The following is a 19,007-nucleotide window of genomic DNA, read 5'->3' as shown; positions in this document are numbered from 1 at the left end:
TCACCTGATTTTACATCAAACCATCCAATCTACTTTCAGTTCTGATTTAAAACTTAAATGCAAATTGTATATTATCCTGTATAATTTTCCATTTACACCATATTATTTTAGTGTTTTCTCTTGTCATATTCTTTTAAAAAATTTACAAAAGTTAAATGCTGACACTTATTATATTCTCATGATGTCTCAGCTGTTTGTCTTAAAGAGAAAAAAGTAGATATTCGACCTGAAATGCTTAAGTATGAAGATATAAAAGTTTTGTACTGGGCCTTCAGAGGGCCTGGGCAGAAGATCAAATTCAAATGATTGCAGTAGAGCTTTAATAGTTTTCATCTATGAAAAAATGATGTGAAAATTAGTGTCATTTGTTTTTAAGTGTTCCAGGTAAGATTTATGCAAGCATACTTTAAAAGAAGCTGAGAAAGACTTTCCCAGGCCAAATAGAGGTTATGAAGATCAGATTTTCACTTTATGACAGAAAGTTGAGAAATCATGGGAATATGACAAGGATCTGTACTAAAGTTTTGTAGATCTGGAAAAGGCATATGACAAGATGCCCAGGGAAAAGCTTTTCAAAACATTACAGATAATTGGGGTAAATTATCCATTATCCAGAGCAATACATAGTCTGTATTTAAGTTGTAAGTCAACAGTTTCAATTGAAGGAAATACAGCAAGATGGTTTGATGTAAAATTGGGTGTAAGACAAGGATGTACATATCTCCACTCTTATTCATCATCTATATTTATCACATTAGAGTTGGAGATCTCAAACTGAGCGCTTTACTTTATGAAGATGATGTTGTACTCTAAAACACATCAAGTGCAAGTCTCCAGGATTCTCTAACTAAACCGAATAACAGCTGTAGCAAATTTATCATGAAAATCAGCAATAAAAAGACTAAAACTATGAAAATAGTCAGGAACATAGAAAACTCCAGCTGCATTCTGAATGGAGCCTATAGAACAGATAAAATATTTCAGCTATTCAGGTACAGTTTTTAGTGAAGAGGGTAAATTAAATATAGAAATAGACAACAGAATAAGCAAGCTGGTATAGTGGGTAGCCAGTTGAATCAATTTATATGGAATAAGAGAGAAATTAGCCAAAACACTAAACTAAACAGTATACAAGATGGTGTTGAAACCTGTTTTCAGTTAAGGATCAGCGAGTTGGGTGAGAAATAAAGCACTTGATCAGAGATTAGAGATCACAGAAATGAGAGTTAGAAAAATTAGGAGCCTGAACAGATGGCATCAGTGGCAGAACTATATTAAAAATGAATACATTATGATGGAACTCGACATTATTTGCATTCAAGAATGTGTGAACAGGGCTAATCTAAGGTGGTATGGTTACTTAAATAAAATGGGAGAGGAAAGATTAGCAGTTTTAAACAGGTGTTTGATGGCAGGGAAAAGACCAAGGCCTAGGTTGATTGGATAATATTCTAATTGAATCATTCCAGTTTTGTGGCCACATTTTTATTAAAAAAAGACTGTTTTTTAAAACTAACATGTACTAAAAAACAAACCCGACAAGTTTCGTTAGTCGTCAGACTGATCTTCAGGGGTAAAGATAACTAACAGTTTAAAGCACAAACTATAAGAAATTACAAAAAAATAAGTTCATTTATTGGTATTATGAACATCAAAAAAGTTCGTTAAAAAACTGAATAACAGATCTATAGAACTGTTAATACGTGTTAGCTGAAAACGATGCTATTTGATGTCGTGTTCTGTGGTTCACTTTCACTCTGTCCGAGGTCTGAACCGGGTAAATTTTTAATAAACACCTCACCAAACTTGGTTTAAAATCAAGCCTTGATTTTTATTGCATTGTGTAGGGATTTTAATCATATTTGCTGCCTCTTTGAATTTTCTTGTGAAACAGTTTTTATCAATGTAGGACATGTTTGTTCTGTCCCAGAGTACATCATGACCAGTAGAAGCTATGTGAAATGCCAAGCCAGACTTATTTTCTCTCTTTTTTTGTACGTCCTTTTGATGTTCCCTCATGCAGATTTCTCCCGATCTCCCCCATCTGGCCTACATAGCAGATGCCACAGGAACAGAGAATATTATAAACTCCTGGTTTTTTCATTGAGTGATGTGGAGGTTTTGGAGGATGAAGAGATTTTGATATTTTTTCAAGTGGAAGGAAAGTCACTTTTATGTTGTACTTGTAGAGAAGTTTGCTAATTTATCTGTTACATTTTTGATATAAGGAAGGGTGACTGCGTTCTTGAAGTCTTGTTTATTTAAGTTTCTTGTAGGTGCTGTATTGAGAATTTTCTTAATTGTCTTAGTTTTGAAATCATTCAGTTGTAGGATCTGTGTTAAGTATTGTATTTCTTCTTTCCGCTTTTCTTCTGTACCGAGGATGCTGTATGCTTTATCCCTTAAGGTTTTTATGAGGCCTATTTTTTGCTTGGGATGGTGGTGTGAGGTAGCATAAAGGAATCTTCCTGTGTTTGTTGGCTTTCTATAAATGAAGAACGATAATCTGTTTTTTCTTTCATTTATTTCTATAAGGATGTCTACAAAAAGGAAGTTATTTGTTTTCTTCTAGTTCCAGAGTAAATTTTATGTTAGGATGTAGTTATTAAGATAGTCTTTAAATGCAGTCAGTTCTAGTGCTGTTCCTGACCAAATGAAGATATCGTCCACATAGCGGAGCCAAATTTTTGGTTTGATTTTGGATTGATACTGTACAAAGTGCCTTAGACGATAGAAATATGAGATCTGATAATGTTGGAGTCTTGACAAGTAACAGACTGATTTGGAGGAAAATTGTAGATAGGAAGTTAGTAATGATGTAAATTTTTCATGTAGTACTATCATATCCTGTACATCCATTGAGGGTACATGACAGGAATTTGATGATGATGACTAATTTGGAAGACTCCAACTTAGTTGATAGGAGATTAATAATAATGTAAAGTTAACCATGTAGTTATGTCATAATAGCCTTGGATACCCATTGTGTGCATGTTAGGAAATTGCTGATGATGGCTATTCTATCCTTAAATGCATTTCAAAACACTAGCTTTATATCAAACCAATGAATCATCACAAATGTAGTCTTGAAATATGGCCATAAGACTTACCAAATACACACAAACACAGTGTGTCCGAAAAAGAACTCCGGGGTTTTCAATGAAATTTATATTAAGACATTTTGAAACAGAAATGTATGAAGCATATATCATCAAAGTACAATGTCACAAGTTTGATTACCTGTTAGTGTAACTCAATGTGTGCACCATTTACAGCCCTACAGACATGAAAACGGAATTCATTCTTAGACTACACTCCGGTAAGCATATCCATGGGAATTGATACTAAGATTGCTGTTATTCTTACTTAATTAAAACTGTCCAAAGGAATTTCAGGCTGGATTATTGTAGGAATGCTGAGTATCAAAAGCATCCATAAGTGGCATCAACAGTTCTGGGAAACAGGAAGTGTTTTAAAAGTATACTCACCAGATAGGCCTACACCAAGTGCAGAAAACTTGGAGTGAATTCAACTGTCTTTCCAGTGTAGCCTGAAACGTTCAGTTCGTAGTGTGAGTCATCACACTACGAACTAAACAATCTAAAAACTCACATAAGCATCTTTTTTTGCTTGTCCTATTATAATTACGTAATAGTAAAATATAGGGGGTCGATAAAACGTCAAGAAACTCTTGAAGGGGTCGATGGGCAAATAACTTTGGCGACCCCTGGTTTACATGAACATATAAATTCAAATAAAATAGACATTTACAATGAAATATACTTTATTTATTTATTATTATTATTTTGATAAGGGGGTACTTGGTAATTATGAAAATCTAAGAAGGGTATGCGGATATCTGAAGTTTGAGAAACATTGCACTAGATCAACCAGACTAGCATCATGACTGATGAAACATCCATCATAACCTCCTTATTTCCATCTCAGTTATTCAGAAGGAACAGAGTTAGCAATGATTGTACCTTTAATTTTGAATTTGGTAAATTATAGTCTAAATTGCTATTACTCTAGTTAAAACATATACACACACAAAATCAAATTGGAATTTGATTGTGGATCCTGGATGATGATTCATGCTTGCATCTTTATAGTTTTCTGCCACAAACTGCTATTTTATGTACATTTTTTTGCATAGTGTATTTTTGGTTAATCTTATATTTTTTTTAACACCTCATCAGAGTGGACATCAGTCCAAGTAATTAATTCATTAGTTTACTCAAGATTTTCATTTAAAATGGCATTCTGGCTCTTACCCAATGATTAAATTTTAATTAGCAAGTATTAGAAGATGTGATCACCATGACATATGATGCTTTTCATATTTAGTTGTTAATTTCCTAAACATCACGCAATACATATATAAAGCATAATGTAATATTTTTTCCATGAAAAAGAAAAAAAAAACTCTCAAGATAATTACCATGTTTGCTAAAGTGCATTACTTTTCTTCATTAGCAGATATGATTGTGAGAAAAACAGAATTGAATAAATTTTTTTAATTAAAGCTGTTTTGATTTTCCACCCTTAGGAGGAAGGAAACAGCCAAGCAGTAATGAGAAAGACTGTTACAGGAACAGACGCAGATTTACGCCGATTATCACTGAGAGATGCAAAGCATCTGTTGTTAAGAAAGTTTAATATACCTGAAGAAGAAGTAAGTTTGGTGCTGTTTTTAAAACTTATAATCAGTTGATAATTTGTTATTATGAATAATGTGTATAGAATTGCTGTACACAATTTTTCCCTTTTCACAGAATTATAATTTTATTAAGAAATTATATACACACACACACAGCTTGGAAAAAAAGTCAACGGACATCCCCATAAGAAAGGTGCATTGTGCCATGTAACAAGTCATATGTTTCTAGCTTGCATAAATTGAAGGAATATGATGCTACTAAGTTAGTGCAACTTTGTTAAATGGGTAAAATGGCTTCAAGAAGGGAACCGACAGAGTTTGAAAGAGGCATTGGGAAGGATGCCATGTCGCATCCCTATCTGTTTGACAAACTGTTGACAATTCATTTAACTGTCTAGGATGTATGATTACATATGAAAAAGATAATAAACCTAAAAATTGCAAAATATTTAAAAATAACAGGTGTAATTAACTCTATATTTAAACCTAACCTAGTACAAAAAACAATCCAGACTAAAAGTATACAATACATTAGCCCTACCAGTCCTATTGAATGGAAGTGAAATCTGGACAATAAAACAAAACGACAAAGATTAACAACAGCTGAAGCGAAGTTTATGAAAACTTCGATTGTAAGCAAAGTATACTCTATTTGATCACAAAAGAAATTAAGAAATTATGAAAGAATTAAACCAGGAATCAGTAATAGAAAAAAATAAAAAATATAAATATAAATGGATGGAACACGTTAAAAGAATGAAAACAGAAAGATTTCCAAACAAGTCTTGAATTACAAACCATTAGGAAAAAGAAAACCAAGATGTCCTCTTAAGAGATTCAATGATGACTTCTAAGGCCAGAACAGGCCATTCTAGGCCTAAATCCTTGACAAGCATAATGATGAAAAATATATATATACATAACATATATCTGTTTTGTTATTTATTAATTATCATTTCTTATGTTCCTATATGTCACTTTAGCCTCGGTGTTTATATCATTTATCATCTCTGATCCATTTTACAGTATTCTTTCCGGCATTTGGAAGCTTTCATAGTATGCCCTAGTTAGTATGAGATTTCATCATGTTGCCATCATCTTTGTTTCAGTTTAATACATTTTGGTTGGATAAGTCCCAAATTGCCATTACCTACTCTCCAAGTATGTCTTAAACTGAAACAAAGATGATGGCAACATGATGAAATCTCATACCAGCTAGGGCATGCTATGAAAGCTTCTAAGTGCAGGAAAGAATACTGTAAAACGGATCGGAGATGATAAGTTTAGTCACTTTTACACCCAGCTCTCTCTTGCACTGTTTTCTATACTCTCTTATGGCATCTGCTGACTGTCAGTGTGTGTTCTTTTCCAGGACTACCTGTTGAACATTGTGTGTCCACCATAGGATTTTGATTTCTCTATCCTTGCAAAGAGTTTTGCATGCCTCCTTATCTGAATCAATGTTTTCTTCAGTTTGCCATAATATTTGAATAATTGAGTTTACAGTTTGCTTCTGAAAGCTTCTCAACATCATCATCAAATTCCTGCCATGTACCCTCAAGGGGTACAGGATATGACAGTACTACATGAAAAAATTACATCATTACTAACTTCCTATCTACAATTTTCCTCCAAATCAGTCTGTTACTTGTCAAGACTCCAATATTATCAGATCTTATATTTCTATCGTCTGAGGCACTTTGTACCATATCAATCCACCTATATCTTGGTCTACCTCTGGGTCGTTTTGCTGCCACCCTGGCAGAGAACACTTGTTTTGCTAATCTTTCCTCTCCCATTCTATTTAAGTGACCATACCACCTGAGATTAGCTCTGCTAACGCATTCCTGGATGCTGACAGTGTCAAGTTCTTTCCTAATATCCTCGTTTTTAATATGATATTGCTATTGATGCCATCTGTTCACGCCTCTAATCTTTCTCATATCTGCAGTCTCTAGTCTTTAGTCAAGTGTTTTACTTCTGACCCAGCTCTCAGATCCATAAGTTAAAACTGGTTTGAACACTGTCTTGTATACAGCTAATTTAGTGTTCCGACTAATTTCTCTCTTATTCCATATGAATTTATTCAATTGACTTCCCACCATACCAGCTTTGCGCATTCTGTTGTCTATTTCTATATTTAATTTACCATCTTCAGTAAAAATCGTGCCTAAGTAGCTGAAATGTTTTACTTGTTTCACAGGTTCTCCATTCACAACACAGTTGACATTTTCAATGATTCTGCCTATTTTCATTGTCTTTGTCTTTTTATTGCTGACCTTCATACCATATCTATTACAACAGCAATTGAATTTAGTCAGAGAATCTTACAGACTTGTAGCTGATTTATTTAGAAGTATAACATCATCCGCATAAAGCAAAGAGCTGACATTAACATCTCCAATTTTGATATCAGGTTTAATACCACTTTACTTCATAATGTGATCCATATAGATAATGAATAACAGAGGGGATAATGTACATCCTTGTCTCACACCAGATTTAACATTAAACCATCTTCCTGTACTTCCTTCAATTCTAACTGCTGATTTACAACTCAAATAAAGACTAAGTATTGCTTGTTATAATGCCCCATTGACACCATATAACTGCAGCGTATTGAATAGCTTCTCTCTTGGCACCTTGTCATATTCCTTTTCCAAATCGACAAAACTTAAATACAGATCTTTGTTATATTCCCATGCTTTCTCGACTATTTGTCGTAAAGTGAAGATCTGATCCTGACAGCCTCTATTTGGCCTGAATCCAGCTTGTTCTTCACCAAGCTTTTCTTCCACAATTCTTCTCAACCGTTTCTCAAGTATACTTGCATAGATCTTGCCAGGAACGCTCAGTAGGGAAATACCTCTGTAATTGTCACATTAAGTTTTATTTCCCTTTTTATATATGGGTACTATGAGAGCTCTACTCCAATCATCAGGAATTCGTCCCTCTGTCCAGGCTTTCTGAACTATGCAGTGTGGCCACTGTAAGACTTTTATACCATAATACTTCAGCATTTCTGGTCGAATATCATCTAGTCCAGCTGCCTTTCCACATTTCAAGACTTTGATGGCTTTTTCTACTTCAATTATGGATATGTATTCCTGACTGCATGCCTGGTCAGTGTTTTTTATCACTGTGCTGTCATCACTGCTTGTTTCATTTAGCAGTTTTTCAAAGTAATTACTCCATACTTCAAGGATATCTTTTTCTACCGTTTTCATGTCACCTTTATCATCTCTAACTCCTTTTACAGCACTCTTTCCTCCATTCCTAAACTTCTTCAACAACCTCTAGAATATTTTGCCACTTTCTTGATATTTATTTTCTATATTCTTGCCAAAGTCCTCCCATGACTTTGGTTTAGCTAGTTTTACACACTGTTTAGCTTTCTTACATTTGTCTCTGTATCCTCAAAGAGCACATGCTGACTTATTTGTGAGGAACTTTTGATGTGCTTTCTTCTTTTCCTTCACTGCCTCTTTAACTTCCTGTGTCCACCAGGGAGTTCTGATTTTTTTATCCTTGCACACAACCTCACCACATACCTCTCTGGCAGAAGCAATCAATGTTTTCTTCACAGTTTGCCACTGAATCTCCAAGGTTTGATTCCTGTTCTCAAACTCTTTCATTTTCTTTTCGATAATCTTTCTGTATTTTATCTACAGTTCACATCTGAGAGCTGCTCAACTTTTATTCGCTTTAAAACTTTCTCACATGTTATTCTTTTCAATATGAAATTCAATTTTATGCTGCTCAAGACTAAATAGTGACCACTTCCAATTTCAAATCCTCTGTACACTCTGGTGTCCTGCACCATGGAGAAAACATCACTATCAACAATAACATAGTCAATGAGACTTTTCTTATTCCTAGCCTCTTCTCTCCATGTGAATTTGTGCACATTTTTATGTTGGAAAATGGTGTTAGTAATAACCAGTCCATGTCCTGAGCAGAAATCCAACAGATATTTGCCATTGTTATTAGCTTTGCTCTTTTCTCCAAATTTTCCCAAAATATTTTTGAATGTCTCACAATCATTTCCTACTCTGCTATTTAGATCCCCAACAAGGACCAACTTTTCCTTTTTCATTGTGTTAGTTGCTTTTTCTAACGCGTCAAAAAATTTCTCCACTTCTACCTTAGTAGAACCTTCTGTGGGACCATAGGCACAAATAAGTCTCATTGTCCAGTTCCCCATTCTCATATTTGCCCACATTACTCTACTTGAGACTGACTGCCATTCAAGAAGATTAGCCTCGTATTTTGTGTTGAATACTATGGCTACTCCTTCTTTTCCTTGATTGTCATTGCCTGAATATAACATTTTGTATTTATTGCTCAGAAAGATCTCACCAGTTTTGGTCTTTTTTGTTTCAGTCACCCCTATTATGTCGATCTGGTACTTATCTAATTCCTCAGCTAGCTCCATTTCTTTGCCATTCAGGCTTCTTACGTTGATAGTACCGATCTTTAACTCTGGTGATGTTGAGTTGGGGTTTGTTTTCAGATTTGTTCTAGTAGCTGACGTTTCGCTGTTCGCCCAGGTTCCATGGCGAAAACAACGGGGGCCCTTGTTTAACCAGGCGATGCCCCAGCCGACATGAAATTTTGTCATGTTGTACCATTATTTTTTATTTTGGTTTAACCAATAAGAATACAATTTGGTTGGCTAAATCCCAAATTGCCAGCCGATCCTCGTTCGTTCAGTATCAAAGTAGATATCCAACAGGGTGCACCACGAGAAGGTGAGGATTGGACATTAGGTCAGAAGCCCTGGTCGGTTCTCTGCATTCCTTTAAAGGCTATGTGGAGGTCTCCTCTCAGTTATATAGCTTTGACCCTTAAGCAAGCTTCTCAACTTTGATTTCTTTTAAAATTTTCATGATACATATTTTTCTTTTCAATGTGATATCTTTATTTATTCTGCTTAAAACTAAGTGGTATTGACTCCTAATTTTGAATTTCCCATTTAATTGTTTGCCTTTAGAATGACATTATTTTTTTATTTAATGCGATCTCACTGTTTTATTCTCTTTTTAGTTCTAAGACACTAATTGTGACCACACAGTGCTTCTCTAATTCTGCTTGTTTGACTGCTTTTCTGTTGATAGTTCTTACATAGATGATGCTTGTCGAAAAAGTCAGGTACATTCCAGTAGCTGACTTTTCACTGTGTGCTCTGGTTCCTTGACAAACACATTAGGAACCTTGTCCTAGATAGCATGAAATTTCATCATGTTGTTCTGTCGTTTTATTTTGGTTTCAGCCAATAACAATACAGTTTCATTAGCAAAATCCCAGATTTTCAGCCCATTTCTTGTTTATTAATTTTTCCAGGGGATAAAGTTGATAGGTCTAATAACTGGACACACCGTATGAAGGTGGGGTTTGGACATTAAGTTAGTTTCCCAGTTCATTCTTCACATTTCATTAAAAGGCTATGTAGAGGGTTTCCTTTCAGTTATCAGAGTTTGGCCCATAATTGATCCTCACACTAATTATCAAAAAATGAATAAATAAGGAAAAATTCATTGTTAAAAACAGGGTTATCTAGTACAATTTCTATTTATGTTGTAAACTAGTTAGTTGAATTCATATTGAAAGAACTTGGGAGGGAAGCAGACATCATCTACTAGTAATAAGAAATCCCAATCTCTTCTCTTGTATTCCTGCCATTGCTAGAAAAGTATAATTATCCATACAAGGGCCTTTAAAAAGAGGACGTGTGCAGAGAGAGTGAGTAGTGGTAGTGAGATTACAGTGAAAATTACAATGTATTTTTATAAGGTCTTTGTAATTTTGTTACAAAATTAATTATTTTCTAACAGAATTCTTCATGTTTCTGAGTAAGCATTTCTGTCACTTCTAACAGACATATTTCTTTTTTTATTTTTTCAGATTAAAAAATTATCACGATGGGAAATTATTGATTTAATTCGTACTTTATGCACAGAACAAGCTAAAGCTGGGGAAGAAGGTAAGAATAAAATTAATATACCATACTACTGTATTTTTACTTATAAATATCATCCACAGTCAGTTGAATTTAGGTAAACATAGGTGTGTGTGTGTGTGTGTGTGTGTGCGTGCGTGCGTGCGTGCTTAAAGAGGAAGGGTGGGGTTATGGAAGCAGTAGTTAACTAATGAACTAACCAAACTAGATACCTATATTTCACTTCTAGTAATCTTGGTTTTATAGTATATATGCAAGGTCTACATGTTTCAAGGCTACATGTTTCATATATATATATATATACATCATCATCAAATACCTGCCATGTACCCTCAAAGGGTGTATAAGATATGATAGTACTACATGAAAAAAATTATATCATTACTAACTTCCTATCTACAATTTTCCTCCAAATCAGTCTGTTATTTGTCAAGACTCCAACATTATCAGATCTTATATTTCTATCGTCTAAGGCACTTTGTATCGTATCAATCCACCTATATCTTGGTCTACCACTGGGTCGCTTTTGCTGCCAACCTGGCAGAGAACACTTGTTTTGCTAATCTTTTCTCGCCAATTCTGTTTAGGTGACCATACCACCTGAGATTAGCTCTGCTAATGCATTCCTGGATGCTGACAATGTCAAGTTCTTTCCTAATACCCTCGTTTTTAATATGATATTGCTATTGATGCCATCCGTTCATGCCTCTAATCTTTCTCAGGACTCTCATATCTGCGGTCTCTAGTGTTTGGTCAAGTGTTTTACTTCTGACCCAGCTCTCAGATCCATAAGTTAAAACTGGTTTGAACACTATCTTGTATACAGCTAATTTGGTGTTCCGACTAATTTCTCTCTTATTCCATATGAATTTATTCAATTGATTTCCTACTATACCAGCATTGCTGATTTTGTTGTCTATTTCTATATTTAATTTACCATCTTCAGTAAAAATCGTGCTTAAGTAGCTGAAAAGAAATTATTGTTGTGGCAGATACGAATGATTTGAAAGGAGACAAAATGGAAATGATAGAAGACCTGAATGAATTGTTTGAGGTAGCAAAAGAAAAGAGTGAGAGAGTTAGAATGATTAGTGTTTTGCCACGTTATGACAGTGAAATGTTTAAAAGGAGGGCCATAATTGCGAATGACTTTATGCATGGGTTATGTATGACGAGTGGTGTGGAATTTGTGGATGTGTGGAGTGAGTTCGACTTTTGAACTCACTCCGCAATCCATCTTATATAGATCCTATATAAGATGGATCGTGGAGTGACAACAGGATCTATATAAGATGGATGGCTTGCATTTGAATGGTTACGGTGTAAGAAGACTTGAGAAAGTGTTGCTGAATGTGGTGGATGTGCAAATTCAGGGAAACTAGATTTATTAAGGGGGAGGAGGAGTAGATATACAGTCCTTAGGGAGGCAGTTGAATGTATGAATGAATATAATATGCCCAAGCGAATAAGGACAACAAATCAGAGTGGGATAGTTAATATAACGCATCAAGGTAGGGTTGGGGCTAATGGGGGTCTTAAATTCATGTACACTAATGCTTAGGAGTATCAGGAACAAGAAGGAAGAGTTTTTGGCCATGGTTGGCACTTCAAGACCACAGGTTATTGGTATTAGTGAATCATGGCTGACTGTAGATGATATAGCTAGTGGGATTGAATGTGATGGGTATAGTGTGTTCAGGAATGACCGGGAGAATAAAATGGGGGGAGGAGTATTGTTGATGATAGCTGATGAGCTCCAGCCAAGGAGAATAGAAGTTGAATTGCAGGATAGAGAAAAGAGCACATTTGAGGCCATTTGGTGTGAGATTGTGGCTAGCAGAACGAAATATACAATTGGGTGCTGCTATAGATCAGGTAATGGAAAAGATGGTGGTGACAGTATGCACAAGCAAATAGAAGAAATGAGTGGAAGGAGGGTAATTATTATGGGAGATTTCAACTATGGTCACATTGATTGGAGTGAGGAGAGGACACATGGGAGGAAGGAATTGGATTTTATGCAGTTATTAAGGGATAACTATCTGCGATAGCATGTAATGGAAAATACTAGGGGTCAGAGAGTGCTTGACCTAGTAATTACATCTGAAGAATTGGCTGTAACAAATATGACCACATTCTCACCAATCGGTGAGAGTGATCATAGGGTCTTTACTTGGGAGGTGGCTAAAGGTGTGGAATTTTCAATTAAGACAGGGTACATGTGGAATTATCGGGCTGGAAAGTATGACAAGCTTAGGAGTTTTATTGGTTCAGTGCCATGGCATGTACAACTGCAAGGACTAGAAGTCGATAGTGCATGGGAGGTAGTTAAGAAGTGTTTGCATGAAGCAATGGCTGACTGTATACCTGGAGTCCAAATAATAAATCAACTAGGGGTTAAATGGATGAATAACACCATTAAGCTTGAGATGCAAAAAAAGAAACAACTATGGAGGGAATTTAAGGAGAAAGGTTACCGGCAGGCATACGAACGGTATAAAGCGCAGGCCAGAAGGGTAACGAGTGTGGTAAGAAAAGCAAAAAAGGATTGCGAAAGAACATTAGCCATGCAGGCTAATGAGAATCCTAAACAGTTTTTTTAGATAAGTAGCAAGTAAAAGGAAAAATGTACATGGCAGAATGATTTTAAAGAATGCCGATGGTAGGGAGATAACTGAATCAGTTGATATAGTTGAGTTACTGAGTGAGCACTTTGCAAGAATGTATCATCCAGGTGGTGATATTGCAGAAACGAATGTACCAGTAGATTATAATGGAATTGTGGTGAATGAAGTGGAAGTGAGTAGTCTATTGCATAACCTCAATGTCAATACATCTGTGGGATTGGATGGTATACCAGCTCCTGTTGTATGAGAAGCAGCTAAAGAATTGTCAGTACCCTTGACCATTTTGTTTAATTTGAGTCTCGGGTCTGGGTTAGTCCCGAGCGGGTGGAAAGAGGGGAAAATAGTTCCACTGTATAAAGGTGGTTCGAAGACTGCTGTTGTAAATTACCGACCGATTAGCATATCAGGAATCATTGTCAAGGTCTTAGAGAAATTAGTCAAGAAAAGTATACAGGATTGGATAGATGAAAATGGGATATTGTATGGGGGGACAACATGGTTTTGTGAAGGGTAGATCATGCCTCAGTAACTTGCTCACGTTTTATAACACAGTGACGGCTGAACTGGATAGGGGTAATGGGTTTACAGTAATACTACTGGACCTTGCTAAGGCTTTTGATAGGATACCACATAGAACCCTAATCAGTAAACTGAAGCAGATGGGGATAGATATAGTGTTGGTGAGATGGATAGGAGGGTGGTTGAAGGAGAGATAACAGAGAGTGGTTTATTCAGGAGTGGAGTCTAAAAGACGGCTTGTGTCTAGTGGAGTGCCACAGGGCTCTGTTCTTTTACCACTGCTTTTCAATTTGTTCATCAATGATATAGGAAAGAATTTGAGAGGAAGTGTTCACTTGTTTGCTGATGATGCAAAGTTGGGTAGAGCAATTATGAGTGCACTGTATGTCAAAATTTTACAGGATGATTTGGATAGTTTGGAGGACTGGGCTAGGAAAAATGGATGTCAATTTAATGTTCCAAAGTGTAAGGTTATGCACTTTGGGGTGAAAAGAATAGCAGCAGTATATTGCATTGGTGGAACTGTACTCCAGGAGATTGATGACGCCAGGGATTTGGGAGTGTTGGTGGATAGGGAATTGAAGTTTAGGGGGCACATTGCAAAAGTGACTAAAACAGCTCACCAAATCACTTGGCTTCTGAAAAATACTTTAACATGCAGAGACAAACAAGTTGTTGTTCCTCTGTATCGAGCCTTGATAAGACCCCCATCTGGACATTTGTGCCCAGTTATGGGCACCAGGGTTTCTTCGTGATGGGGAGGAAGTGGAGAGGATCCAGAGACGAGTGACCAAGATGATAGCTGGTCTGTGGAATGAACCTTATGAGAATAGGTTGAAGATTTGTGGGTTGCAGAAATTGGTCAATAGGCGAAGGAGGGGTGATATGATTGAGACATTCAAATTACTGAAGGGTTTCTATAAGATTGATCCAGAAGATATTCTTGAAAATATGACTGGTGGTGGGAGGACTAGGGGCCATGAATGGAAGCTTGGCAAGAGCGTGGTTGACAAGGGTGTTAGAGCTAGGTTTTTTACTTGGAGAGTAGTGAATGAGTGGAATAAGCTTCCAGATTCTGTTGTGGGTGCTACGACCATGAATGAGTTCAAGGCAAGGTATGATAGATACTGTGTGAATGTCAAATAGTTGTTCTTGACATGATGTTAGGGCCTCTCTCGATGAGTCTGTCGACTCCTTGGAGTTGTCCGGAACAACAATAATAATAATAATGTTCCACAAGTTCTCCATTCACAAAACAGTTGACATTTTCAATGATTGTGCCTATTTTCATTGTCTTTGTCTTTTTATTGCTGACCTTCATGCCATATCTATTACAACAGCTATTCAATTTAGTTAGAGAATCTTGCAGACCTGTAGTGGATTTATTTAAAAGTATAACATAATCCGCATAAAGCAAAGAGCTGACATTAACATCTCCAATTTTGATATCAGGTTTAATACCACTTTCCTTCATAATGTGATCCATATAGATAATGAATAACAGAGGGGATAATGTACATCCTTGTCTCACACCAGATTTAACATTAAACCATCTTCCTGTACTTCCTTCAATTCTTACTGCTGACTTACAACTCAAATAAAGACTAAGTATTGCTTGATATAATGTTGTGTTGACACTATATAACTGTAGCATATTGAATAGCTTCTCTCTCTCTTGGCACCTTGTCATACTTTTCCAAATCCACAAAACTTAAATACAGATCTCTGTTATATTCCCATTCTTTCTCGACTATTTGTCGTAAAGTGAAGATCTGATCCTGACAGCCTGTATTTGGCCTGAATCCAGCTTATTCTTCACCAAGCTTTTCTTCCACAATTCTTCTCAACCGTTTCTCAAGTATACTTGCATAGATCTTGCCAGTAACACTCAGTAGTGAAACACCTCTGTAATTCTCACATTCAGTTTTATTTCCCTTTTTATATATGGGTACTATGATAGCTCTACTCCAATCATCAGGAATTCGTCCCTCTGTCCAGGCTTTCTGAACTATGCAGTGCAGCCACTGTAAGACTCTTATACCACTATACTTCAGCATTTCTGGTCAAATATCATCTACTCCTGCTGCCTTTCCACATTTCAAGCCTTTGACGGCTTTTTCTGCCTGGTCAGTGTTTTTTACCACTGTGCTCTCATCACTGCTTGTTTCATTTAGCAGTTTTTTAAAGTAATTACTCCACACTTCAAGGATATTTTTTCCCATTTTCATGTCACCTTTATCATCTTTAACTATTTTTACAGCACTCTTTCCTCCATTCCTAAGCTTCTTCAACAACCTCCTGAATATTTTCCCACCTTCTTGATATTTATTTTCTATATTCTTGCCTAAGTCCTCCCATGACTTTTGTTTAGCTAGTTTTACACACTGTTTAGCTTTCTTACATTTGTCTCTGTATTCTGTAAGAGTAAAGGCTGACTTATTTGCCAGGAACTTTTGATATGCTTTCTTCTTTTCCTTCACTGCCTCTTTAATTTCCTGTGTCCACCAGGGAGTTCTGTTTTTTTTTTTATCCTTGCACACAACCTCACCACATGCCTCTCTGGCAGAATCAATCAATGTTTTCTTCAGAGTTTGCCACTGAATCTCCAAGGTTTGATTATTGTTCTCAAACTCTTTCATTTTTTCTTCAATAATCTTTGTGTATTTTATCTACAGTTCACATCTGAGAGCTGCTCAACTTTTATTCGCTTTAAAACTTTCTCACATGTTATTCTTTTCAATATGAAATTCAATTTTATCCTACTCAAGACTAAATAGTGATCACTTCCAATTTCAAATCCTCTGTACACTCTGGTGTCCTGCACCAGGGAGAAAACATCACTATCAACAATAACATAGTCAATGAGTCTTTTCTTATTCCTTGCGTCTTCTCTCCATGTGAACTTGTGCACATTTTTATGTTGGAAAATGGTGTTAGTAATAACCAGTCCATGTCCTGATCAGAAATCCAACAGATATTTGCATTATTATTAGCTTTGCTCTTTTCTCTAAATTTTCCCAAAATATTTTTGTATGTTTCACAATCATTTCCTACTCTGCTATTTAGATCCCCAACAAGGACCAACTTTTCCTTTTTCATTGTGTCAGTTGCTTTTTTCTAAAGCCTCAAAAAATTCCTCCACTTCTACCTTAGTAGAACCTTCTGTGGGACCATAGGCACAAATAAGTCTCATTGTCCAGTTCCCCATTCTCATATTTGCCCACATTACTCTACTTGAGACTGACTGCTGTTGAAGAAGATTAGCTTCATATTTTGTGTTGAATACTATGGCTACTCCTTCTTTTCCTTGATTGTCATTGCCTGAATATAACATTTTGTATTTATTGCTCAGAAATATCTCACCAGTTTTGGTCTTTTTTGTTTCAGTCACCCCTATTATGTCTATCTGGTACTTATCTAATTCCTCAGCTAGCTTTGGAATTTCTTTGCCATTTAGGCTTCTTACGTTGATAGTACCGATCTTTAACTCTGGTGATGTAGAGTTGGGGTTTGTTTTCAGATTTGTTCTAGTAGCTGACTTTTCGCTGTTCGCCCAGGTTCCATGGCGAAAACAACGGGGGCCCTTGTTTAACCAGGCGATGCCCCAGCCGACATGAAATTTTGTCATGTTGTACCATTATTTTTTATTTTGGTTTAACCAATAAGAATACAATTTGGTTGGCTAAATCCCAAATTGCCAGCCGATCCTCGTTCGTTCAGTATCAAAGTAGATATCCAACAGGGTGCACCACGAGAAGGTGAGGATTGGACATTAGGTCAGAAGCCCTGGTCGGTTCTCCGCATTCCTTTAAAGGCTATGTGGAGGTCTCTTCTCATTTATACAGCTTTGTATAAATGAGAGGAGATATATATATATATATCTCCTCTCTTTGTATAAATGAGAGGAGATGTATATATTTATATTTATATATATATATATATATATGGGGTAAGGGTCAAAGCTGTATAACTGAGAGGAGACCTCCACATAGCCTTTAAAGGAATGCGGAGAACCGACCAGGGCTTCTGACCTAATGTCCAATCCTCACCTTCTCGTGGTGCACCCTGTTGGGTATCTACTTTGATACTGAACGAACGAGGATGGGCTGGCAATTTGGGATTTAGCCGACCAAATTGTATTCTTATTGGTTAAACCAAAATAAAAAATGATGGTACAACATGACAAAATTTCATGCCGGCTGGGGCGTCGCCCGGTTAAACAAGGCCCCTGTTGTTTTCGCCAGGGAACCAGGGCGAACAGCGAAAAGTCAGCTACTGGAACAAATCTGAAAACAAACCCCAACTCAACATCACCAGAGTTAAAGATCGGTACTATCAACGTAAGAAGCCTGAATGGCAAAGAAATGGAGCTAGCTGAGGAATTAGATAAGTACCAGATCGACATAATAGGGGTGACTGAAACAAAAAAGACCAAAACTGGTGAGATCTTTCTGAGCAATAAATACAAAATGTTATATTCAGGCAATGACAATCAAGGAAAAGAAGGAGTAGCCATAGTATTCAACACAAAATACGAGGCTAATCTTCTTGAATGGCAGGCAGTCTCAAGTAGAGTAATGTGGGCAAATATGAGAATGGGGAACTGGACAATGAGACTTATTTGTGCCTATGGTCCCACAGAAGGTTCTACTAAGGTAGAAGTGGAGGAATTTTTTGAGGCTTTAGAAAAAGCAACTGACACAATGAAAAAGGAAAAGTTGGTCCTTGTTGGGGATCTAAATAGTAGAGTAGGAAATGATTGTGAGACATACAAAAATATTTTGGGAAAATTTGGAGAAAAGAGCAAAGCTAATAATAATGGCAAATATCTGTTGGATTTCTGCTCAGGACATGGACTGGTTATTACTAACACCATGTTCCAACATAAAAATGTGCACAAATTCACATGGAGAGAAGAGGCTAGGAATAAGAAAAGTCTCATTGACTATGTTATTGTTGATAGTGATGTTTTCTCCCTGGTGCAGGACACCAGAGTGTACAGAGGATTTGAAATTGGAAGTGATCACTATTTAGTCTTGAGCAGGATAAAATTGAATTTCATATTGAAAAGAATAACATGTAAGAAAGTTTTAAATCGAATAAAAGTTGAGCAGCTCTCAGATGTGAACTGTAGACTAAAATACAGAAATATTATTGAAAAGAAAATGAAAGAGTTTGAGAACAGGAATCAAACCTTGGAGATTCAGTGGCAAACTCTGAAGGAAACATTGATTGATTCTGC

The 19,007-nt window shown here is 36.3% G+C and overlaps 1 protein-coding gene across 1 annotated transcript in view; it reads left to right on the top strand.

The window, feature by feature from the left end:
• The window catches only part of LOC150107421 (transcription initiation factor TFIID subunit 1-like), a 688,572-nt gene that overhangs the window by 465,866 nt on the left and 203,699 nt on the right, over window positions 1-19,007 (top strand). Inside the window, exons 25-26 of the mRNA XM_090391849.1 lie at window positions 4,550-4,675; window positions 10,565-10,643. Coding sequence (XP_090247975.1) covers window positions 4,550-4,675; window positions 10,565-10,643 — 205 coding nt within the window. The remainder of the gene's footprint in view (window positions 1-4,549; window positions 4,676-10,564; window positions 10,644-19,007) is intronic.

The sequence above is a fragment of the Typopeltis vanoorti genome, chromosome 4 (assembly GCF_054136105.1).
Source record: "Typopeltis vanoorti isolate ZY-2024b chromosome 4, IOZ_Tvanoo_1.0, whole genome shotgun sequence".
NCBI lineage: Eukaryota > Metazoa > Arthropoda > Arachnida > Uropygi > Thelyphonidae > Typopeltis > Typopeltis vanoorti.
Note: the sequence above shows the minus strand (reverse complement) of the source record. Positions and strands in the feature narration are given on the sequence as shown.